The 26,614-nt window shown below is 38.7% G+C and overlaps 1 protein-coding gene across 10 annotated transcripts in view; it reads right to left on the bottom strand.

Moving 5' to 3' along the window:
* The window catches only part of smoc1 (SPARC related modular calcium binding 1), a 69,575-nt gene extending 49,008 nt beyond the window's left edge, over positions 1-20,567 (bottom strand). For 9 of the 10 annotated variants that reach the window (XM_053682730.1, XM_017475940.3, XM_047157823.2 and 6 more), the window contains exons 1-2: positions 20,252-20,566; positions 779-944 (exon numbers count right to left, since the gene is read on the bottom strand). In XM_053682730.1, coding sequence (XP_053538705.1) covers positions 779-944; positions 20,252-20,335 — 250 coding nt within the window. In that variant the 5' untranslated portion in view covers positions 20,336-20,566. Of the gene's footprint in view, positions 1-778; positions 945-20,251 lie in introns of all 10 variants that reach the window. The other variant, XM_047157824.2, reaches the window with a different exon arrangement.
* Between the last annotated feature and the right edge of the window lie 6,047 nt (positions 20,568-26,614).

Genomic DNA, 26,614 nt, shown 5'->3' with positions numbered 1-26,614 from the left:
CAAGCACCATCACAGACTTTAAATTTCTATCATAGTATGACCTGAAACTGTACTTCTACTACACTACTCCAACTACTACTAACTCTACTTCTACTACCCTACTACAACTACTACTAACTCTACTACTACTACTAACAATACTACTACTACTACAAACTCTATTACTACTACTACTACTACTACTACTTCTACTACTACCTACTACAACAACTACTAACAATACTACTACTACTACCCTACTACAACTACTACTAACTCTACTTCTACTACTACTAACTCTACTACACAACAACAACTACTACTAACTCTACTACTACTACTACAACTACACTACTACAACTACTACTAACTCTACTACTACACTATTACTACTTCTACTACTACAACTACTACTAACTCTACTACTACTACTACTACTACTACACTACTTCAACTACCCTAATATAACTACTACGACTACTACTACACTATTACAACTACCCTACTACTACACTACTACAACTACTACTAACTCTACTACTACTACTACTACTACTACTACTACTACTACTACTACTACTACTGCTACTACTACACTACTACAACTACCCTACTACTACTACTACAACAACAACAACTTTTACTACAGTACTACTACAACTACTACTAACTGTACTACAACTACTACTACTAATAATAATAATAATAATAATGTCACCTCAAACCTAAACACATACATGAAAAAAGTAAACAAGTTGAGTGAAGAAGTAAGTTAAATCTGAGCTGTGTGGTTACTGACCTTTGCACCGGCCCCTGTAGGCTAGAGTCAGTGTGCGATCCTTGCATTTTGCCCTCTGCAGTTCACAGTTTGTATCGTAACTGCGTCCATCTGAGCCACACACTGGTTTGACATGAGTCTTTGAGCAGGCAACCGTGCAGTGGTTGTCTCTATCCCCGATCAACCACTACACACACACACACACACACAGACACACACACACACACACCATGATAATTGAGATAGTTAGTTAGATCTCCAAATATATATTACATAGACATATTAAGCAATATTAATGACTTATTCAGGTATGTAAGAAAGTATGTAGAGAAGAAAGTATGTACACTCTACAAATAAGTAAGGAATAAAACAGGATGGAGTTAGCTGTTATAGGAAAAAAATCAAAGCCAGGGTGGCATGATCTAGCCCACGAGCTAGAGTGTTTTGTTCACAGCAATTTGCCAATGATTACAATTTGAATTTTTTTATTATTTTTTTTAAAGAATGACATGTCATACTTTTAACCATTTACAGTTACATTTAAAGTTGTGGAATGTCTGAGAGACAAGTATGTTATAGCTGGAAAAAAAAAAAAACCACACAAAATGAATAGTGCATTAGAACGAATGTATTAATATAAACCTGTGATTTGCCTTGCAACCAGAACTACTTTCCGAGCCATCAGAGAAAATTCTTCAACACCTTCTGTCCAGCCAGTTTTGAGAATTCAACAGTGCTGTGGTCTAAATATAGTCTATGCAAAGACATGCATAATGACTAATTAAGCATAAGGTAGCTGAGCTTTGAAAGACAATGAGTTTCATAGATTTAAGAGAGTTTCACTATTAGGAAAAAAATTAAGCAGTCTGATCCCATCTTTGCTACTACCATTTAGATGAATCATGTGTCTGGAAAAGCTGAATCCAAATTGCTCAAAGTGCCATTACTAGTGTTGTACTAAAAGTTATCCAAACAAAACAGAAGAATTAATAGGCAGTCAGATGGATCTATTCATGCCATGTAGATAAATACAGATGTAGCGTCATGTGTTTCACAGATTCACACAGTCTTAACATTCATGAAATTTCCCCCAGATGAGCATAACCCAGTGGAATAGAGGCTGTAAATCATTCAGCAGACAACAATAATGGCACTTCCCTTTGCTCTAAATTAGACACAGTTAGGCCTGTTGTTCTGACAGTAAAGTCCACACATTATTCTTCTCCCCACAGTTCCCTCAAACATTCAAATAGTTCATACTTCAGCGTCCAAGACTTCAACATAAAAAGTCAGTCAAACCAATACTTAATGTCATATGAGGAGTGAGAGATTGCTCTGGAAACACACGAGGAGTTGTGCTTAACACCAGATTCGTTTGTGTTGCATTGCTGTCCAGTGGCTAGTCGATGAGCAGGAGTTTGAGAGTTAGGTTATGCTAAGACACACCGCTAGATTAAAAACAGCTGACCGTTCCTCCCCAGAAGTGCACATACTAATCCTCCAAATGGAAAAGCAAATTGGTTAAGCCGTCAGCAGGTATAGGTTTACATTTGTCCATCTTGTAACTACATTCCTCTTCTAGTAGTTTCACTGTAGTTACTGAATCATAAATCACTAAATAATAAATGTAGAGATTTGAGCTCTTAAGCTGGCTTTTACACTGTATGATCCCCAGCCCTATTTTGCTGTCGCAGATAAAATCACACATTGTAAAAGAATTCTTTGGTCATGACTTGAGATCGTGACCACTGCTGTGGTGCTTGTTTAAAAGGCACCAAGAGGAGGACTGCATAGGAAGGTGCAAACTCATGGGACAGCTACAAATACAGTAATAGCAAGAATCACAGTGGTTTAGTGGTTAGCACCTCCGGGGTTGGGGGTTCAATTCACGCCTCTGCCCTGTGTGCGTGGAGTTTGCATGTTCTCCCCGTGCTTTTGGGACTTCCATTTTTCCTGTTTCCTCCCCCAGTCCAAAGACATGCTTCGTAGGCTGACTGGCATTTCCAAATTGTCCTTAGTGTGAGTGTGTGTGTGACTGTGCTTTGAGATGTGTTGGCACCCCATCCAGGGTGTCCCCTGCCTTGTGTCAAAATGCTACATTTTATAATGTTAAACGTGTATGATATGCGCTGTAGTGAAATGTGTAATATCCAATCTAAGAGTGGTAAAGCTCTAAGTTAATTATGTAATATTTTTATCCCATGATAATGATGTATTCGGTAGTGGTGCCATTTAAACTCAAACTGTGTACCTGCCAGTTCCAATAAGACTGAAAAATAGCGGTTGTAAACTTCATGTAAATTCATTTTTATGAAGCTTGTGTTAACTTGATTGTTCTGGGTCAGGCTTAATAAATCAACTTTAAGACAAATCTTTCATCCATATATGGCTTATTTTCAAATAAAATAAAAGTGCCATGTTAAGTGCAAGCTCAATGCAGTAATGGATATTAAAGTAATCTCTTGGTGGAATGGGAGCATTTTGTTAAAAGCAGACAAAATAAAACGGAATTACTGCTCTGGCGACAGCAGACGAAGGAGAAATAATTTATTTATCATTTTACTGGCTTTAGTCAAAAACAGACAAATAAAAAACAGAACGCTATGGTAACATGATAGCTTTGTCTTACGCAAGCCAAATGACTTTATTCAAAATGTGCCTAGTCTAAATGTTAAGATATAATTCAGCCCCTTAATGCAAGCTTTTTTAAAATTAAAAAAAAAAAAAGATTACTTCAGAAGACATTCAGTTTACAAAATTTTCCACTTGCACAAAGTCAAAACATACTTAGTGTATGAAGTTATTCAAAGAAGGGATTTTGGGTAAAGCAGATTTTCATGCAACAATAACGCAAATGGACACAGAACATGCCTATATTCTAAGTTGATTTTTTTTTTTAATTACTCCAACCAATATTTGAATACGTGCAATATATTTTGCTATTGTAACATGTGGTTAGTGAAGGCAGGATACAAGTGCATGAACTTAGTGTTTGCTTTATTAAGGCAAATCCAAAAACTGATGTCAAAGTCCATAGTAGGGGTCAAAACACAGACAGGCAACATCACACAAGGGTAATCAATGATCACAACTCAATAAACACAAGAGTCAGAATTGTCCAGGAAAAACCCCAGAACTCAACAATACAGAAATGCACAGAGACAAAAAAACAAACAAAACAGCAGGGTATAAATACAAAAACTAATCAAGAACTAAACACAGAACAGGTGAACACCATGGGGCAACAAACCAACAACAGCACAGAAACAAAGGATCATGGCAATGTAAACAAAATCACATGGCATGAAAGTGGCACTCACGATGCCAGAAACTTGAAGGAATCTGTGAGTCATTAATATGGTATTGAATAATAGCAATCCTAAAGGTCATGAAGATTCATGTAGCAAGAACCAATGAAAACTTTAGATAAAATGATAATAACCTGTGTGATTAGCATTGTAGAGCCACAAAGTCTGATGCATTCATTTCTCTAGAGCCTTGCTGCTGATCACTCTTATTGAAATGCAATGGCCTGAATTGAAAGATATAGGAAACTTTATAAGAAATGATTAAATGTACATGATGTCATGCAAATCACAGCCGTAGTCAAAGTCCCATAATCTGTGAAAATGTAAATTACATTGAATAGGACTCAAGTCGAAAAGAGATGATTGTTGACCACTACTCATCAATGGCAAAGAAGCTGAAACTACACAGTCCTTCAAATTCCTGGGCCTACACATCTCCAACAGCCTGAGGTGGTCACTGAACACCTCCTCCTTAGTAACGAAGGCAGAACAGCACATGTATATTCTAAGGAGGCTGAAGAGAGCTGGCATGCCCCCCTCCAGCCTCACTGGTTTCTACAGATGTGTCATTGAGAGTGTACTCACCAGCTGGATTACGGTCTGGTATGAAAACTGCTCATTGTCTGACAGGAAAGCCCTGCAGCGGGTAGTGAAGATGGCACAGCGCATCACTGGAACCAACCTTCCTGGCATTAAGGACATTTACACCACAAGGAGTGTGAGAAGGCTAAGAAGTATTCAGGCCAGAATGTCCAGACTAAGGAGACCAACTCTTGTTGCCACACTTATATATATATATATATATATATATATATATATATATATATATATATATATTTCCTATTTATGTGACTTGTTAAATTTTGTGTGGCTCTGTATACCTTATGGTATTATTTTCTGTATTTAATGTCTATATTTACTGTTGGCTTTAGTACTCAGCAATATGGGTCTTCTGACTAAAGCTGACTTTGACTTTGAAGTCTATTATCACTGAAATATAAATGTGTTTCTATGGTATATTTTTTTGTATACACTATATGGCCAAAAGTGGTATATGTGGTATAAGTGGTATATGACCTCTCCAGGAACCGTCACCTTATCGTGGTGGAGAAGTTTGTGTGTCCCTATGAACCTGAGGGCTGTGATGTCTGGAGCCTTGTGCTCCTGGTAGGGCCTCCCAAGGCAAAGTGGTCGCAGGGGAGGGGCCAGACTGAGAATGGTTCAAAGAAACCTTCCTGAAGAAAACAAAGAGAGGAGGAGTTACCCTGCCCGGAGGAAGCCCGGGGCCCCCATCTGGAGCCAGGACCAGAGGGAGGGCCCGAATGCGAGCGCCTGGTGGCTGAGTTTGCCACGGAGCCCAGCCGGGCAAAGCCCGAAAAAGCAATGTGGGACCCCCCTCTCCATCCTATGGGCCCACCACTTGTGGAGTGACCTGTGGGGGTCGGGTGCGCTGCTACACGGGTGGCAGTGAAGGTCAGGGGCCTCGATGGACCAGACTCGGGAGGCAGAGGCTGGCTGGAATGTCACCTCTCTGTGGGAGAAGGAACTCGAGCATTACCAGTTAGATCTGGTGGGGCTTACCTCTACGCACAGTCTCCGTTCTGGAACCGTACTCCTGGATAGGGGATGGACTCTATTCTACTCTGGGGTTGACCAGGGTGTGAGGCTCCGGGCAGATGTGGGGATATTCACAAGTCCCCGGTTGAGCGCCGTTACGTTGGAGTTTACCCCCGGTGGACGAGAGGGTCGCCTCCTTACGTGTACGGGTTGTGGGGGTGGGGGGGTGGGACTCTGACTGTTGTCTGTGCATATGCACCGAACACCAGTTCAGAGAAATTTGGCCTTCTTGGAGACCCTGAACAGAGTCCTTTATGGGGCACCAGTAGGGGACTCCATAGTTCTGCTGGGAGACTTCAACGCACACGTGGGCAATGATGGAGATACCTGGAGAGGCGTGATTGGGAGGAACGGCCTCCCTGATTTAAACCCGAGCGCATGTTTGTTGTTGGACTTCTGTGCTAGGTGGATTACTACGTGGAGTGATTATATCTCCACACTGGCCTGGGAACGCCTCGGGATCCCCCAGTCAGAGCTGGTTAATGTGGCTCGGGAAAGTGAAGTTTGGGGTTCCCTGCTGGAGCTGCTGCCCCGCGACCCAATAACGGATAAGCGGTTGAGGATGGATGGAAGGATGAATGGATGGATGGATGGATATATAGCCAAAACTTTGTGGACATGTGACCATTATACTTATATGTGAGCCTTCTTGAAACTGCTGTGAAAAAAGTCTCAAGCACACAATTGTATAGACTGTCTTTGTATGCTGTAGCATTACAATTTCTCTTCACTGGAACTAGGGTTCCAAACATGTTCCAGCAGGACAATGCCCCTGTGCACAAACAAAGGTAAATGAAGACATAGTTTGCCGAGGTTGGACTGGAAGAACTCGAGTGTCCTGAACAGAGCCCTGACCTCAACCCCACTGAACTTCTGGGATGAACTGGAATGCTGACTGCACCCCTGGCCTCCTGAAACAACATAAGTGCCTGACCTCACTAATGTTCCTGTGGCTGAATGGACAAATCCCCACAGACATGCTTCAAAATCTAGTGGGAAGCCTTCCCAGAAGAGTAGAGGTTATTATAACAGGAATAATCTGGAATGGAATCTTCAAAAAGCACATATGAGTGTGACCGTGAGGTGTCCATAAACTTTTGGCTATGTAGTGTAACGAAATGAAGTTTAGAAGTTCCTGAATCTGTCTAAAAACCTTTTGTTAAACAGGCATGCCGATCTAACTAAAACTGACTAAATCTAACAAACTACTTATAAAAATACAACTTTAAAATGGTATACAGTATCTTACTGTAATTAATTTTCTAAATACATAATTACAAGATATAGTAATGACTACACATTGAGTCTAAAATGCAGGAATTCAAAATAAATCCTCTCCAGAAACATTAAAAGTGTTCCTTCTGCAAGAATCCAACCCCATTTCACAGGCTCTCGCGTTGTAGTTTGAGTTGTAGGACCATAAAATTAACCATGGATTTTACTCCTGCTGGATAAGATTACATTTTGGACGGTCTTACAACAAAACATAAAACTTTTCACCGAAAGTGAAAATATTTATAGCATATTTACCTACATAATAACCGTGCATTTATATTGGAAGGAGGAAGGCACTGCTTTAAAACATGAAAAACACATGTAGGCATCGGCAACCTGAAAGCACAGAGAAGGAGCACAGCAAGCTTTTTTTTTTTTTTAGAAAGAGTAGACTGGTTCTTCAGCTCCAATATAATGTTAATTTCCTGCTGGGAAATGATTCTTTTAAAGAAAATCAACCACAGGCTATGCATTTGGGTAAATGTGCTTAAAATGCTTAAAATATTAGTTACACATTTAAACCTCTGAGTTCTAGCCTGAGATGCATGAGATGTAAATACTTAGTTATAGATATGATGTAGCCGTAATGAAGCTAAAACCAAAAAATAACTACTGCCATAATAAAAAAAATCTTTTGACGGGCTTGCAAATGATTATCAGTCAAAGTAGTGCCTGATGAAAAGAAAAGAAAAAGAAGTGAAGCCAAAACATCAAGTAACATGAGATAATGTGATATGGGGGATGGAGAGACGGTCATTGGAGTTTAGATACCAGAGAGCTGCTGTTGTCATTTTCAAAACTTTATATAAAGTAAAAAAATGGACTATGTGACTATGACTATGTGAAGCATCAGGTCATCCGTAAAAGTTGGGACAGTATGTAAAATGCCAATAAAAATAGGAGTGATTTGTGAATGTACTTTAACTTGTATTGAAACAAAAAACATATAAAGACGAGGTATTTGATGTTTTACCTAAACAACTGTATAGTTTTTTTGAAGATAAATGTTTATTTTGAAACTGATGCATGTAACGTGCCAAAAAAGTTGGAACAGGGGAAATTTAGGACCAATAGCGATGTGACAAGTTGAAATAAGACGGTGATGTGAAACAGATGAGGCAATCGTCTAATCATAGTATATAAGTTGCCTCCAAAAAAGGTCTAATCCTTCAAGAGAATGGATGGGTGGAGACTCGGCAATGTGCCAACAGATGCGTCAGCGAATAATCCAACACTTTGAGAACAAAATTCCCCAAAGACAAATTGGTAAGATTTTGGGCATTTCACCTTGTACAGTGCACAATATAATTAAAAGATTCAAGGAATCCGGTCAAATCTTGTTGAGTAAAGGGCAAGGTCAAAAACCACTTCTGAATGTGTGTGATCGCCGATCCCTCAGACGTCACTATCTTAAAAAACCGTCATGAGTCTGTAATGGATATCCTGACATGGGCTCGGGAGTTCTTTGGTAAACCTTTGTCAGTCAACACCATTTACCGCTGCTTCTACAGATGCAAGTTAAGGTTTTACTATGCAAAGCAGAAGCCAAACATCAACACTGTCCAGAGGCACCACCGACTTCTCTGGGCTCGGTCTCATCAGCACAGTAGAATCGTGATTTGTGGTCAGCTGTCGTGTTCTCCGTGCCAAAGAGGAAAAGCACCATCCAAGCTGTTATCAGCATCAGGTCCAAAAGCCAGCGTCCGTCATGGTATGTCATTTAATTAAAAAAACTTAAATGGGGCTTTATTTTAGCACTTCCATCAGTGAAACAACTCAGCATTAGTTGTGTCGTGAAAAGCCTTGTTGTTTAGGGCTGCAACTAACGATTATTTTCATTACCGATTAGTTGGCCGATTATTTTTTTCGATTAATTGGACAGAGTGGGGCAAATTTTCAGTGCCTTTTTTTTTATTATTTAAAATAAAATCCATCCATCTTCTATACCGCTTTATCCTTTTCAGGGTCACGGGGAAACCCGGAGCCTACCCCAGGGAGCATCGGGCACAAGGCGGGGTACACCCTGTACCGGTGTTTAATATAAAATGCTACCATGCCTTAGGGGACTTATAGGTCGCACACTTTCTTCCTCAGACACGTGACGATTTCGCCTCCGTCTGATGAGGACTGAGGTCATGTTGGGAAAAAAGGTAACGCTGACAGAAACAGTAAACTGAAGAAAGCCATTATCGTGACTCTGAGGCTAAAGCTAGCGGTGTTGCATTACGTGCGTGTGACGTCAAGTGCCGTCGACTAGGAAGTGGCTTATACTTCCAGTTAGTAAAAACCCGCTAATGTTCCATTTGAGGTGAGATTACCTTTCTAAAATTCATACACTAGATGGTAGAGTACTCCGTGCACAGTATGTCACTTAGGACACAACTTTAGTATTTACTATCCGAAGCGTGTTTTCTGAACAGAAGTAACTTAATGAGTAAATCTCCCCGTGCCGCGCGCAGACCAACTAATCGATAATTATTATCGATTTTATTGAATATTTGTTGCAGCTCTAGTGTTGTTGCAATGAGAAACAGCCTGAGAGCACTATGGGATACGGTATTGTGAATGACCTGGGGAGAAGGAGAAGAAGTGGAATGAGGAAATGGATACAGTCGCATGTTTCTCTCTCGTTAGGCACAAATCCAAAATGTTCCTACATCGCCTGTAACATTTGGTTTCCCAACAAGATCCATCCCAGAACCCGAATTGAAAGTGCAGAATTCGCCTGACATACCCGCACCAAACTAACAGACAACACCATATAAGGCGTTTGATTATGATTACATAAGCTGTGTATTAATATAAAGTCTTCCGCTATATGGTAGGTTATAAATACAAATAAATATAGAAACTCATTATTATACTTGTATACAAAATGTTGTACTTTGTACCTGTTGTAGTGCCCACTCAAGCAGAAACATTAACGTGGCATGTGATGTGATCCCACCGCAGGTGGCTCTCCACCACCGTGGTGGCAAACTACCACAGTGGTGATGAGGTTGTCATGACCACCGTCACAGCCCTAGTTACCCATGCCATGGGCACTGACATGAACATTTGTGAGGGCACCATTAATGCAGAAAGATATGTACACATTTTGGAGCAACATGTGCTGCCATCCAGAGCAAGACAACGCCAAACTACATTCTGCCTGGATTACAAGCACATGGTTGCATAAGCAGAGAGTGCGGGTGCAAGCATGGCCTGCCTGCAGTCCTGACCGGTCTCCGATTGAGAGTGTGAGGCGCATTACGAAGCGCAAAATAAAGCAATGAAAGCCCTGTACAGTTGCGCAGCTGAAGAAATGCATAATGGATGAATGGGGGAAAATTCTGCTTGCTAAACTTAACCATGTAGTGTCTTCACTCAGCGCCCAAACGCTTAATAAGTGTTATTAAAAGAAAAGGTGATGTTACAGAGTGGTAAACAGTGGACTGTCCCACATAAAATAATGTGTTAATAATGTGTTTTCGATATAGTACAGGGCGAACTGAATTTTCAAATGACTCTTTTTGTCTGTTTGTTTTTAGCACTTTCCATACTGTCCCAACTTTTTCAGACTGTCCCAACTTTTTTGTCATTTAGGTTGTATTTAGACTAGTCATATTCTTCATATATTCCCAAGTATTTGTTTCTGGTCAAAACCAACTGGCTACATACTACATACAACAATCGCAACAATTTCCTGCTATAATTTTTTAAAAATTGTCGATTTTTTGCTTTGTTACGTTAAATCACATGGAAGCAGTGATTGCTTTTACTTTACACATGAGCCTGTATTCCTTCATTTGAAAAAATGTGCACCTAAATACACAACTAAACAGACACTTAAATATAAATTTGTGTGTGTGTTTGCACATGCATCCTCCAATATCAAGATAACCAATATCACCAATTAATTGAAGAAGCTATAAATTCAATTTGTATGATAAGCCACCCCTCTATTTCCCACAAATACTGTAGATCAGTAGTCACCTACCTTGATCCTGGAGATCTACATTCCTGCAGGTTGCATCTCCAACCTAAATCTAACACACCTGTATTTGCTGACCAAGAACTTCTTAAGGCAATGATTAGAGGGTCAGTTGGACACGATTACAGTTGGAGCTTAAGTCTTCAGGAAGGTAGCTCTCCAGGAACATGGATGGTGATCACTGCGGTAGATTATAGCTTCATACCTCACTCATATTTCATACCTCATAAGCATTCATACTTCATCATCTACACATCTGACTTATTAATTTTTGCTTTGCAATTCCTGTTACAATATGTTTTTTTTTATTTGGTAGGGCGGTGGAGGACAGAGCAGAGTTACATATTACTGTTCTATTCTAGTCTTATTCATTTAGTTAGGAAACAGAGATCTTGTTAATGATGAGGCCACCCAGGAAATAGGAAGGACTCTGAGAAAGGAATATGGGAAAATACGAAGCACAAAGGCTCTGAAGTGAGCTGATAGAAAGAGACAGCAAAGGAAGGTTTTTGAGATATTATTATTATTATTATCCATTATGGCAGGAATTAATGTCATGAAGGAAGTATTGGTTAGCCCTCACCCTCCCTGGTTGGTAGCTGTCATATGATAGGGCATGAGAATTGGCAGGTGACCAAGTAGGTGAGAAAAACAGGGGGGGAAAGTACTTACAAAACATATATTTGCAACCCATTCAGTCTCAAAAGAGTAATAAAACATGGACAGCAATAATCTGAAACTGGAGCTTTTGGATTGCAAGACTTGAACATGTGACTAATCTTTAAGACCAAATGGTGTAAATTCTCCATGGCAAGAAACAAGAAAAGTGATGTGGAAATGTCGAAGATTTCACACAATCACACTTAAATATTCAGAAGAATGTGAAAAATATTCAGAAGAGCAAATCATTAAAGTTATCAGCCATAGCTTTTCTCACGGCTTCAATAATATAAAATCCAACACTCTTTTTCCTTACAATTCCTGCATGAGATCAGGTTGCTGCAGTTAACCACCGACTTCCTATATCTTGTCATGTTTCATAAAACATGCCAAAAACCGATTTTGCAATGATACACTTCTTTGGGGGGGTTTGGAGTGTTGCTTTATCCTGTTGTAATTGAAGGCTCTGGGAGGCTGGCAATCTTGCCGGTGTTTCCCACAGTGTGCCATATCACTCCGCTGATACCCACTGCTATCTCTCCACAGCGAAATGCTTTAGCACTGACCCAGAACACATTCTCTGTGTCGAAAAGCCTCCCTGATCCAAATCCCAGCTGTCTTTCATTGTGTATCAAATACACAGCCAGTCTTCTATCCCCCCCTCTCTCGCTTTCTCTCTCACACACACACACTTTCCCTATCTTTCAGTCTCTCACTCTCTTTCAGACACTCGGTCCAACTGAGCCGTCTGCCTTCTGTCTGTCGGTAGTGAGTGTCAGTATGTCAGAGAAGACACTGTTAAAAGTAGGCTGTAAAAAGCTATATTACATGTACACTCTCTCTCTCTCTCTCTCTCTCTCTCGCGCGCGCGCTCTCTCTCGCGCTCTCATGTTGTACATTTGCAGCTTGTGGTGGGTTGTGATGTGAGCTAATTAAAAGAGAGGTGGGAAAAGAGAAAAGTGGCTGGGACCAGACTTTGTATCTGTAAGGCTGGGAGAATGCACTCTTGGCACACACTGGTCTGTCTGCATTTGTTCTTCATGCAGCTTTACAAGGCTTTTGGTGATGCACTCACACAGGTATGCTGGAGACCCAGCATCTGAGCACATCAGCAATTTACACATTCGTTTTTATTACCCCAACATGAGCTTTCTCTAATGGGTGCTTAAACAAATGTGCGACCGCCATTTAAAGCAGCGTGAAACAGATTGATGAAAACATCAATCGTTTTTCAAACCCTGAGAATCATAAGGCTGGGATCCCATACTATTTTTTGAGGTAGATTTGAGTAAAGAAATGAATTATTCAGGGATTTGTCATGGAAACTTTTACACGCTAAACTGACTTTAAAGAACAGAACATATTTGAGCATCTATCACAGATGTGAATCTGATGTTGTGGAGCTTTTTTGTAATCCAGTGGTCAGGATTAAATTATACTACCAAGATGAAATCATAGCAGAATCTTTGGTCTACAGTGTTTGCTCTAAAACATATTGATCATATTTCACTGTACTACAGCCAAAAGCCCAGATGGTCTTGGTTAATTTTATTCATGAACAGACCGTCACTACAAAAAAAAAAAAAAAAAAAAAAAAAAAAGAAAAGAAAAAAAACCCCAAGTGGAAATATCTCAAATTTGGGCAAATTTATTTAAGATTTCTTATTATGAGATTTTTAAACATATGTTTAAAAATGTTATAATTTTAATAATATTTTTAGATACTTTTACTAATTGTGGGTTTTAAATTGTCTTATTCTATTGGCAAATAATTTTGTTTCTTTCTAGAAATAAATTCTTAAAATTAGAAATCTGCCAATAGAACAAGAATATTTTAAGCTTGAAAATTAGTTTTAAAAATGTATAGAAATAAGTTTAATAATCATATATTTGTTTTGCTTTTTATAATCGTATAATATGAAATACTGGCTATATTTAACAATATTTTAAATATTTTCACTTGCTAGGATGTTTTTTTTTTTTTCTCTTTGGGGTATTCCGTTTTTCTCACTGACATCTACTACAGCATTTTTCCTTTCAAAATCATGTCAGTTATATTTACTTCTACATTTATTCATTTGGCAAGTGTATTTATCCGAAGCGACGTCCAAGTGAAGCAGAATTCAATCCAAGCACAGAGCTGCTAAAGGAACCAACAGTTAAAGCCAAATACAAGTGCGAGAGAGAGCACAAATCAGTCTAACACACAACCCACCCACCCACCCACATACACTGTAGTTAGAGACACAGCTTCTGTGGAGTAGGACTAGTCACACAGTGAAATAAGCTTGTGATTGCACAAAAATGTCTCTGGTTAACAGTCAATGTGTCTAGTCAACAAAAATGTTCAGTAAAACAGGACATTTTGTGAGATTATTCAACATACTGAACTGCTAAACTGTTTTATTTCAGACCCTATACTGCAATACTTCCTACAGCTCCCAGATTCCCTTCATGGTGTTTTTAGGTAGGGGACAGCACTGAAACGGCAGAGGTAAGGTAAAGGTAGAAGCGGTCAGCTGGCCTTAATAAACTAAACTAACATATTGAGAAAACATTTACATACAATATGTCCAAATACTTCAAGCTAGAAGCTTTCACAAAGGATTTGAAATTATTCACCATGTAAAGATCGGAACCATGTACAGATCAGAGAAGTGTGTAGACATCAACCTCGGGAAAGCTGGCATCCTGTCTAAAAAGTAATGAATGGTTTTCATTCATTTGTACAGGTGAACATTTTTCAAACAGGTTTGTTTTAGCTATTGTATAATCATAGATCACAGATCCTTTATCAGAAGTTTTATTAATTATTTTCTTTAAATCGGGTGCCAGCTTTGGAGGTTGCACTTCATTCTTTGAAGTCCCCACATATTAACTAGCTTTATTCAGGCTTTTATGGTAAATATTACAGTACCTATTAATAAAGTTGGCATACTTGAACAAAACCACAAGGAAAAGTAGCTTTTTCAATCATTTATTCAATAGAAATATCAATACATGTGAGATGCTTCTGTGGAAAAAGTAAGTACACCCTTGGCCTCAGAAGACATTTTGCATAATTGACCATCAGGCATGCTGGAATTTTTGACCACTCTTCCATGCAATATTCTTTCAATTGCAAGATGTTTGAGGTTTTTCTTGCGTGTACTGCCCATTTCAAATCTCCCCCATATCATGTCAATGGGATTCAAATCCAGGCTTTGACTAGGCCAGTCTATAACCCTCCATTTCTTCTTTCTGAGCCATTCCTTGGTGGATTTGCTAGTGTGCTTAGGTTCATTATCCTGTTGAAAGGTCCACTTTCGATTCAACTTCAACTTTTGGACAGATGACCCCACATTATCTTCAGGCACTCTTTGATATGATGCAGAATTAGTAAATGAATCAGTGAATGCAAGATGTCCATTCCCTGAGGCAGCAAAGCAACCCCAAACCATAACATCTCCACTACCGTGCTGCACAGTTGGTATGAGGTGCTTCTCCTGAAAAGTAGTCTTTGGTCTGCACCAAACATGTCTGCTGTTACTGTGACCAAACAACTCAATCTTTGATTCATCTGTCCAGAGCACATTATTCCAAAAGGCCTGGGCTTTGCCTATATGCTTATTGGCAAGACTCATGCCAGACTCATAACCATCCACAACCTTTATTCTGAGGGCCTTACAGAACTCTTTTGATCTTGGCATGATGACGCCACACACCTCAATAACAAAGGGAACACCAGACACTACATATGAGAGGGGTATAAATATGACCAATCCCACCTGCACGCCCTAAGCAGATCAGCAATTCTGGCTCTCACAATTCATAATTGGTCTCAACTAGAGATGTGAGTGGAACTGCTTTTTTTGTTTTTTTTTTGTTTTTTAATATTCCAGCTCACGTAGTTATTATTTAATATATACCTGCACCTGATCATTTATAATGAATATAGTTGGTTACAACTAGTATTTCCCAAATATGTAATATATAAAATAATTTTTAAAAATAGTAGCTTAATTTAAACCATTGCAACCCTGACCAGGCCATTACTAAAGATGCTGTAAATGCATCGTGCAGTGCCTCTGTAAATGAATGTGGTCTTTCTTTGTTCCACAAATAACACTAACAAGTCATATGACACCGGGGAGGGAAAATGGCTAATTGGGCCCAATTTGGACATTTTCACTTAGGGGTGTACTCACTTTTATTGCCAGCGGTTTAGACATTAATGGCTGTGTGTTGAGTTATTTTGAGGGGACAGCAAATTTACACTGTTACACAAGCTGTACACTCACTACGTTACATTTTAGCAAAGTGTCATTTCTTCAGTGTTGTCACATGAAAAGATATAATCAAATATTTACAAAAATGTGAGGGGTGTACTCACTTTTGTGAGATACTGTATATGAAGGGAAAAAAACCTCCCACGTGCATGACTTTTTCATTGCATTCCACAGGATCCTAATTCAAATGCACCTCTATTCTCAGCCTACTATTTGTATCTGTATTAATTTAAACACATTATCTGTCCATTCCATATTAATATTTGCTTACATCCATATTCTCTCATATTTCTCTACTTGTTGATGGACTGTTCTTGCTGACAGCTGACAGTCGAATTATGACCTTGCACTGACATGCAAAGTTACCTGAAGAACCTCACTTACTCTTCTGTTTTTGTATTTGATTTTTCTTAAATATCACACTCACTGAACATGCCACAATTTCCAGCCCTAATTACTGACAACTTCACCATCAATCTAAATACAGGTGTCATTTTACTCAATGTTTCTATTGAAACTGCCTCCAGCTGAGCAGTCTTTGTGACTGCTATCTCGATCCAAAATCAAGGTCATATGGGCCTGCTCAGCATACTTACACATGCCATTGTGCATGTTACAATGCTAAATGCTTAAATATATCAAGCAGTACACCTGCTAATCATTTATTACTTTTTTCCTTTATTTTGTCACACATCTATACATTGCCAAATATACGGCTTTCTACAAGCACAGACAAAACGGCAGATCCTAGGTGAATTCATTTGACTGGACTGGAGTCTTTGCTCTGATTGATTTTTCAGATGCTTGCATCATGTCCAACTTAAATACTGTAGATCTTGTTTTTATTAGCATTTTATTAATTTTACAGCTGGTACTTCCCAAGATAGTGTTGAGAAACATCTCTTAGGGCTGAAAAAAATAAAATAAAACAGAGAACACGTGGCTATTGGACATTTAACCCTTAAGTTATCCAATAAATCAGAAATACCATGTTCTGCCTTTGAAAAATGGTGACTGGACAAAAACTGCAATAATTAATTTAACTGATACAGTGAAAATATGAGTCCATTGGTGGTCATTTATGCCAATTATTGAAAGATTGAGTTATTAAGGGCATGATAGACCTTTTTCTCTTTCTCTACTCTGTCACCACAGAGATACAAGGGTCATGTTTGTCCACTTGTGAAACAAGAGACTGTTTTCATGTGGCATTCATACACTCCAAGTGGATGATTTGTTTCATTTAGCTAGATTCCCTACTTTGGTGAAAAACGTTTTATTTTTATTTTTATTTTTTATCCCTATGCAGCTTTAAAGTTCAGGTGTATGTTCTAGAAACGAGGCCCTCAATTCTGATTAAATGCAGAAATGGAAAGTTACAATCCCTCTGATGGCAAGAAAGGCTTTTTTTTTTTTTTTTTTTAAATCCTGATCGAATTTGACTTTCCATAAAACTTACTGTGCAGAATTCTGTAACTGGCTTGGATGCACCTTCCAGCACGGTGCTCATAACTCCTCATAAAGCTTTCCGTTCTCACAACCGAGAGATAAGTTAGCTTTAATGAGGCACAAAGGGGAGGACAGTTTTTAAAGCGTTTTACTCCAGCGTTTTAATATCATAACCCCTCTGACCTCCAGTAATGATTACACCAGGGTGTTTTAGAAACCTCTCAGGCGCAAAAGGGAGGACTTGTTTAGTATTGCCGACAAAGTTTTTCAGTCTTTCTTCTCTTTCAGTGTACACACACACACCACCTGTTAAAAGAGTCATCTTGTCTCAGGAAGCCCAGTAACTGAATATAATATCTGTATCAGTGTTAATTCAAGAAAAGGTAAAAAGACATTCTCATGATAGTCTCAAGAAAATGGAGCAATTAAAATTTTTGAAACTGCTCCTAATGCAATACTCTGTTGCTTTCGCATTCAAGTCCTACATGAACAGATTCTTCCACACGCCAATAAAACGCTTTGGTACTCCATAAAACGTCTAAAATATATTGATTAAAACGGCATAATTAAAACAACATGCGAATGTTCCTTACATTCTCATCAACGTTTACAGATGATCCATTTTTCTTCTTTTAAATCAGAATAATGCATTACTTGCTCATGGATTCATCTATGAGTCAACACACGCTTAGACCACAACTATGACAGTCCCTCTGCGCCATCCGCCAACTTCTCACTTGTTTCCTCTCTTTTGCTCTCATCCTACGTTTCCTGCTCTTTTTGTCTCGCTTTCACACACTTTCACTCATTCTCTGTGGTCTCTGTGGCTCATTAAATAGACATTATCCAAAAAAGACAATCTTGCCAAATCATTCTCGGGCCTAATATGTTGGCCCATCAGGTACTTGAGGTTTCTCTCCCTCTCTCAGATGGAAAAAATGCTGTAACTGGGGCACATTGTAGAGTTTTGTCTGGCCAGTGTCATATCATTGATTCAGACCAGAGTATAAAAGGGGTAGGGGAGTAGACAAAAAAAAAAGAAGGAGGAGAGAAAGTGAGCGAGGAAAGAATAAGGCTCATCACCGTGACTCAGACTTTCTCACTTGTGAAAATGACGGCCTGACGTATGGACGGAAAACAAAAGCTGGCTGATGGAAAAGTATTGCTTTTAAATACAGCCATATAGTGCTACCATTCAGGGCGTCCTGCCCCCACAAACCGATTCAGCTGTGAAAAAAAAAAAAAGAAATCCACAATGTTGTCTTTGTTGAAATTGTATAAAATGCAGAGCCAAGAAGGCAACAGCTCACTCCTTTCTTACAACTCAGAGGGGTGCAAGGGGAGCAAAAGACATATACGACAAAAGGGCAATGGGTTCACTGAAGTATCACTGGCAAACCCACAGGACAATGTGGCTCCGTTCATACACAGCTGGACTATTCAGTATTGATCTATAAATAAAAAAATAATAATAATTCTACATCCAAAGTGGTGTGTTATTTATTCGAAATGTTATGCAAGTTCAGTAATCATGAAGACTGAAATGTATACTCAAATCATTTGTTGTAATTCGATTGAATAGTCTATGCAGCTAAAAGCTTTGTCTTGAATTCACACCTACACCCTTTGGACACAAATGACCATTAACAATTATGAGTGTAAGACTCATAATTCAGCACTGAGTAGCTGTTATTTCAATAATGTACTGTATATGCGTTCATTCCGATCTGACTTTACTTCTTTTCCTCTTATTTTTTTTCAAGTTTACTCTGCATTAATGCCTAGAATACGGCGAGACTATGGATGCACCAATCTGATACTTATACTTTTATCTTTACTTTCTTTAGGGCTTTTTGGGGAGAGCTTTACTTTCGAAGCCTTGTGTGTGAAGTGACGACTCAGTGGTTAAGGTTTTGGACTGCTGTCTGGAAGGATTCAAGTGAGTTCAAATCCCAGCACCACAAAGTCGTTTTTGACTCCTTGAGGAAAGCCCTTAACTCTCTGTTTCATCCTGTCTCGCTTATAACTTGCTGAGCAAACGTAAATGACATCTTTTTTTTATTCCGATCTGCTCACAGGTTTTAACGCAACTCCGATCATGCCCGTGAACAAAGGACACATGTCCTAATGCGTGCCGTCAGTACACATCTCTAATGTTTTGCATAAGTGTCGAAAGCTTGTTACTGTTAGGGTGTCTGTACGGCATCAGGTGTAGTCTGATACTCAGAGCTCTGATATCAGTATCGGACTGAAAACAGAAAATCTGGATTGGAACATCCTGAATCACGATTCTCTGTTATAATTAGACTCATAATTATATATAATATAGCACAGGCCCATGCCATGCTGATTCATCTGCTTCTCTTTGTATTGAGCAGGCAGACCTTCAAAGTACGAAGAGGAGAACACAGTGCAGTCTGATTTCATGTCCTTCAGGTACATGGGATAGGTCACCAGGTCATGTGACTCATTCAGGCACATGTTAGCGACTATTTAATCAATAAATGAAACCAAATAAATGATGACTATCGTACAATTGGTGTATAAATACTTGATAATTAATCCTAGCTGGTGTGTGTGTGTATGTGTGACAGCTTGTGTGTTTTTATATCTTGGTGGGAAACAAGATATAAAGTCCCTACAAGGATTAGAGTATCTGACAGTTTGGCCTTGTGGGGAGATTTAGCAGGTCCCCACAAGCAAAACTGCCTTTTACACACACAAAAACCCTAAATAAATAAATAAACAAACAAACAAACAAGTAAATAAATAAATAAAAGAGGCAAAAGTTTTCCTTATGGTTACTGAGGTTAATGATAGACTCTGGTTTAGGTGTTGCATAGCATTAATTAGCTGCAGTAATTGGAAGGTCCTCACAAGGATTGTAAGACAAATGATAAACGTGTGCGTGCGTGCGCGCGCGCGCGCGCATTTTCTCACTCACCCGTTGACCGTTGGATTTCTGTGCCGAGATCCGCGTCACGAACAGGGTCAAAGAACACAGAACCACCAAGTGATGAAGAAACATGTCTCTTAATGTCGAACAGTCACTGCTATGCACGAGTCAAATGCTTAATGAGCAGAAACCCACCCGCCAAAAAAGTCCTCCTCTCGTCCACTTTCTTCTTTAGGTTTGTATGAAGGTGAGAGTTTACATAGTGCTCGCGCTCGCTCACAGACTGATGATCGCCATAGCAACCCGCTTTTATCCAGCACGCGCGCGCGCTCCTCGCGACAGCTACAGGTTGAATAGTTCACTTTCTTTTGGCGCTTATTTAAAAACCCAGGAGGTGGGATCACCGAGGATGATTGACACCAGAACCGTCCAATGAACGCTGCACGCTGCACATATATTACCTGTAATGAGAAGTCCGGGGGAAAATAGGATTTCTTTCACCGGTGCCAACAATATGGAGGGGGGAAAAAGGGCGACTGTTAATTTGTGTAAATTTATACAGTTTAAAAAATTAGTACTGCTAAAATATTGGGGAAATATATAAATAGTATATATATTTGTTTCTGCATTAAGGGTTTAATTTAATTAACTACAATTGGATGTTCAGATCTTAAGGTTTCAGTATTGCTCTTTTGTTAGTTTTGATATTAAAATTAATGATACAAAAAAATTAAATGATTAATGATAATGAAATGAAAAAATAATGATTAAATATGTAATAATCAGGCGTTAGATACATTTACAGAAGGAATAGCTGTATAAAATATTATAAAATGTGATAATTATAACTACAATTATGCCATGTGATTATTTACATTTCTTTACTATACTGTGTAATAGAGCTGCCTGGGCATCTTCCAGCACTTCCCAAATTATCCACTTGTTTAATTCATTAAAAAATATATTTTTAAAAACCATATAGATTATATACAAGACGTCATATACAACCCTACATTTTAAATATATTTTAAAACCTTAAACCCCAATCAACTTTCTTTCTTTAATTTTTGTTTGTTTGTTTGTGTATTAACGGAGGCACAACAGTATATTTCTCCCTGACACAGGGACGTCTAGAGTAGAAGACTTTGCACTTTCTGGTTTCTGGATAACATGGTGATTGGCATGTTTTTGTCTTATTGACTTTAAAAAAGAGAAAAAGAGTCTGGAAAGGAAAAGATGATAAAGTGATAACAGGAACAATGTGTTTCGTGGCCATTCCCCAACATTAAAAAGTATGCCGTGTAATTAATTAATAAATTATATCGCCTACAATAGTTGTAATCATGGCAAATTGCTGTGATATGAGAGAATGTGATATGCATGAGAGAAAATAATCAGTAACACTGCTTCACCGCCTTGTTGTTGATTATTTTCCTATAACAGCACACCCCATTCTGCTTTATTTCTTACAAAGTGTTGCTAGAGTTTTTCTGAATTTCAGACATGTGTCATAACTGTTCCTGACTATTATGTTTATTCTATGCTTTGAACTGTGTGTATCCACTGGGGTAACTCAGTAATTAGTATTGCATCATTGTTTTTTTTTTTGTTGTTGTTGTTGTTTTTTTTGTAGATATTGTGTTAAATAAGCAAGAATTTGACTAAAACATTTTCACTAAAACACATGTCTGAATACAATTATGTATCTAAAATCGCTATACAATCACCCAAATGGGATAAAATGAATAAATGAATAGATCAAGCAATCAATCAATCATAAAAACCAAACTGCATGGCACTATGTTAAAATAGATATCAAAATCTCCTCCTGCCTTTAAGTAGGCAGCATGCACTCTTAGAAAAAAAAAGACTTCTTAAAGGGTATTTCAAGGGTTCTGTAAAAAGATTCATCTTATTTTCCCTTTTTAAAATTTTAGTTGTAGGTTCCAACATAGAACCTTATAGAATAATAATAAAGTCATCAAAACTCTGGAGTAACACAAATGGACCTATGGGAATTATGTTGTGTTTAAAAAATCCCAAATAAATCAAAATAATTTAGTATTTTAGAATCTCCAAAGTAGACACCCTTTTTTGCCTAGAATTTCCAGAAAAGTATTCTTGGCATTTTCTCAACAGATTTGAGGAATTCCCCTGAGATGCTTTTTAAACAGTATTAAAGGAGTTCCCACCTACGCTGGACCCTTATCGGCTACTTTTCAGAATATTTTGCTCCAAGTCGTCCGGTTAAAAAAAAAAAATGTAAATAAAATATAGTTTTTCTAATGAAAGAAATGAATATGTTTGCACAATTATATTTTTGTCTACAACACCGATTTCAAACATTTAATCATGCGTCTTCAGATCAAAAGATTTTTGAGCTCATGAGAAACATTTCAGTCAAGTGTCCACAAAATTTTGACTGGTATTGTGTGAGGGTGTGTGTAATATATATATATATATATATATATATATATATATATATATATATATATATATATATATATATATATATATATATATATATATATATATGTATGTATGTGTATATATATATATATACACACACACACCCTTATTCTCTGTCTTATTCTTATTACTCACTCCCTGTTAAGTGTGTGTGTGTGTGTGTGTGTGTGTGTGTGTGTGTGTGTGATTGACAGTGTGAAGCAGACAGAGGGGCTTTGAGCTGTGCGCAGGTGTCCTGCACCCCTTCTGCTCCAACCACTTGCACTCTCTTATACACTTACACACACACACACACACACACACACACACTCACTCTGTAGGTCATGATGGTTTAGAGATCAGCACTGAACAGGCATGTAATGAGGAAGAATAATCTCTGTACTTGTGGATTTTTACCCATGTTTGTGTGAACATGAAAGAGGACAGAAAAGACATGGCTAGAAAATGAAAGGTCCTAACATGGGAAAGTTTTTCTTTCAGTCTGAAGCTATCTTAGATGAGTACTACCATTGGGTACAGACAGCATGTAGCTCAGGGCACTATACTATCACACAGCGATACACAGTATCACGAGTGCAGAACTGGGCTGTGTCCTGATCCACTCCTGGATCTCTCCCTGAGGAATTGGCTGTGCTGAACAACTCCTCACTGTGCCAGCTGGTCCACTCCTGTGTGAAGTTATTCTGAGAAAAGGGAGGGCACGGCTGCGAGTGGGATCAAGAGGGTCTAATGGAATGTTAACGAGATCACTTAATGTTCTGCACCCACTTTCGCTCTGCCCTCTCTGCTTTAACTATGCCCAAGCACCAGACAAAAGCTCAATGTGAAAAACTGCTGCTGTAGGAAAGTTGCCTGACACGGTCTGGGGTTGTCACTTGGCTGGACTTGAAACATCTGCTTGACAAAGGGAGAGGTGGAAAAAAAATTAACGCACAAACTGAAACGACCTGCGCTACCCAATTATCACGCCGGCCCTTTTGAAAGATCCTCAATTCACTGTCCACTGTCTGTTTACAGGAACAGAGCCGCCAGAAAATTAGCAGGTGTCTGTAGACAAGAGCAGCTAGCGGCTCCCTACCGATTTGGGTTTAATTATCGCCAGGCTGTGTGCCGTGCATGCTTTTAATCAGCACGAATGTAGAGACCAGAGAATGTCCCCCCTGCCTGTATATTATTTTGATGTCTAAGATAAGCATGACAAGACCAGTTCACGTTGAATGGTCACAATACCTGTGTGTTTTATACTGTGCGGTTCACCGTTAAAACCAGTTTCATCTTGTGTAATTAGACATCTGGCCCGAGCTTTAGTGTGGCTTTGACAGATCAAGGGGAAATTTTAATTGTTCGGCCATTTTCACACTCTAAAGATTTTAGATGCTTCCTTAATTGTTAATCATTTTTTTTAACAACAAAAGCCCCCTCTGAAGCACATGTATACTTAGCAGATTTCTAATGATACTGTTTTCTTAACTTTCAGAACAAATCTCTGGAACATCAAGCAGGACTCCATTTTGTACAGACTTATTGAACAGTGTGTACAAAAGGTTCAAGCTCGTAATCATGTATAGTACATTTACATTTACGGACCAACAGTGGCAGCTTGGCGGTGCTGGGGTTTGAACTCATGACCCACTGCCCCAACACATTTTGCCCTAACACATTCATCACTCATTAGCCAGCTGTGTTGTTCAAACCACACAAAAAAAAACCCAGTTCTGTTACTACGTTGTGCAATTTGTCTAATTTGTGTTTTGATTTGATATTGTTTGCTTAGTCTAATTACTAGTTTAAAAAATATATTTTGAAAAATCTGTATTCGAGACAGTATCCCACCTTGTTCACGTTTTTTACAGCTGCTTTTGTATTTCACATCTGCTTTCTTAATCACTGACTGATGATATGAATGAGTCAGCAAAGCAGTATATATATATACTACTTAAGCAGTATATATATATACTACTTAAGTATATATATTTTTTAACATTTACAGCATTTAAAAGACACCCTTATCAAGAGTGACTTACACTTATTTCATTTTTAAACATCTGAGAAGTTGAGGGTTAAGGTCCTTTCTCAAGGGCCCAACACTGGCAGCTTGGCAGTGCTGGGATTTGACCTCTCAATCAGTAATCCAACATCCTACCCACTGAGCTAGCTAACCACCGCCATTTTTAGTTACACAAAATCTAAGGTTTCTCCAAGTGTAATCATTTAACCCAACTCACACTGAGGCTATGTGAATGTACAGTCTGGGCTAGAAAGAAATCAGCCCCAGCCTCTTCTTTATACCATTAAGTCAGTTTTTTACTTACAACCACTGGTGGTGCTTGTGTACTCGACTCCAGAAAGTCAAAAAGAATCCACTTCAAGCTATTTGTTAATAGCAAACAAGATGATGTGGATGCCAAAAACTGAGCCTTATTTTTAAGCATTTTTTAATCGTAAGAGATGGAAAGTCCATTTATACCAGACGAACCTGATTAACATTTCAGCAATGTGCAGCCTTGTTGTATTTTACAACAGTTCTGCTTACAGTTGCAGATAAATCTGATATTTTATTGCGCTGTTATGGATTTCGATTTGAAACGTGCATTTAAAGGTCAGATTGGATCATGTAAAAATTCCTGCTCACAAACAAGATTATTGTTTATTGATTGATTATATATTTATATACCCCTTGGTAGCTCCTTGTCAGGAAACAATAGAAAAAGTAAAGCAGAAAAGTGGAAAGAAAGAGGAGGATGGACAGAGAGGGGACTTCACAGAAAAAAATGCGAGGTCAGAAGGAGAGTCTGCTTGCGTTAAAGCCTCTCATCTGGCTTTCATTTGATGAATTCCACATCTTTTACATGTTCTGGTTACAGTGAGTTCTTTCTCCTGAATCAGAGGAGCCTCTTAATTCCACATCTCGTCAACCACTGTTTCACAGTTTTTTTTTCCTACACATATACTTAAATACTCAACTTCTCCCAATCCTGTCATTGTTGCACCTTATGTAATGTCAGAAAAAGAAGAAGGAGTGAGAGTGAGGGAGTGGAGAGGGAATCTGGGTGTGAAAAGGGCCATTGAGACAGGGCTTGGGTGTCCAGCACCTGTGCCGCCTATTCACCCAAATGTTTACACACTGTCATTCACAATTAATGGTTCTCAGAGGTTGGGCTGCTTGCCCTCCACAGGGCCCCGCGGACCCTTCCTGGGCCCTTATGGGTGCCTAATTGAGCATGCCACACTCCTGATTGAATTAACAGCTTGGTCTCTGGGACCTTTTCCCTCTTCCAGAGAGGGGATTCTCTCCGTCTGAACCAGGGGAAGAGACGAAGCGAGAGAGAACAGAGGGGCCGGGAGTTGTCAAAACTGTCAGAAAAACGTGGCCCTTGCTGTTGACAAAGCCAAGCTGAAAATGTCAACTGGGGGCAAGCAGAGGTCCCGGTCTTCATGAGAACAAGCCTGCCTGGAAGACACAGGGTCCAAAGGCTGATTTATTCCCCAAAGAATTTAATGACATGACAAATAAATAACTGTGCTCATTCCCATTTAATGTATTACTCAGTTCCCAGTCGAACAATTATTACCCAAATACATTTTTTAAAACAATATAACAATATAATCAACGATTTTCATTCCATTCTCAGAACAAAATCTTTTTTTTAAATTTACCTCAAATATTATGAGACTTCCAGGTAAATATATATATATATATATATATATATATATATATATATATATATATATATATATATTACTCTATCAGTATCAATTAGACATGCCTCATGTTGTACTTTTTTTAATCGACTGATCTTTCTTTCACATCTTGACATGTTCCATGTCCAACTCCACATCAGAGCTTATTAGACCAATGTGGGTTCAATCTGGGCAGCATGGAATCATTTACATCATAAACAAGAATCAAAAATAAACAAAAATCATATTTAGACAAATACC

The sequence above is a fragment of the Ictalurus punctatus genome, chromosome 9, assembly GCF_001660625.3.
Source record: "Ictalurus punctatus breed USDA103 chromosome 9, Coco_2.0, whole genome shotgun sequence".
Lineage (NCBI taxonomy): Eukaryota > Metazoa > Chordata > Actinopteri > Siluriformes > Ictaluridae > Ictalurus > Ictalurus punctatus.
The sequence above is the reverse complement of the archived record's forward strand: the minus strand, read 5'-3'. Positions and strand labels throughout refer to the sequence as shown.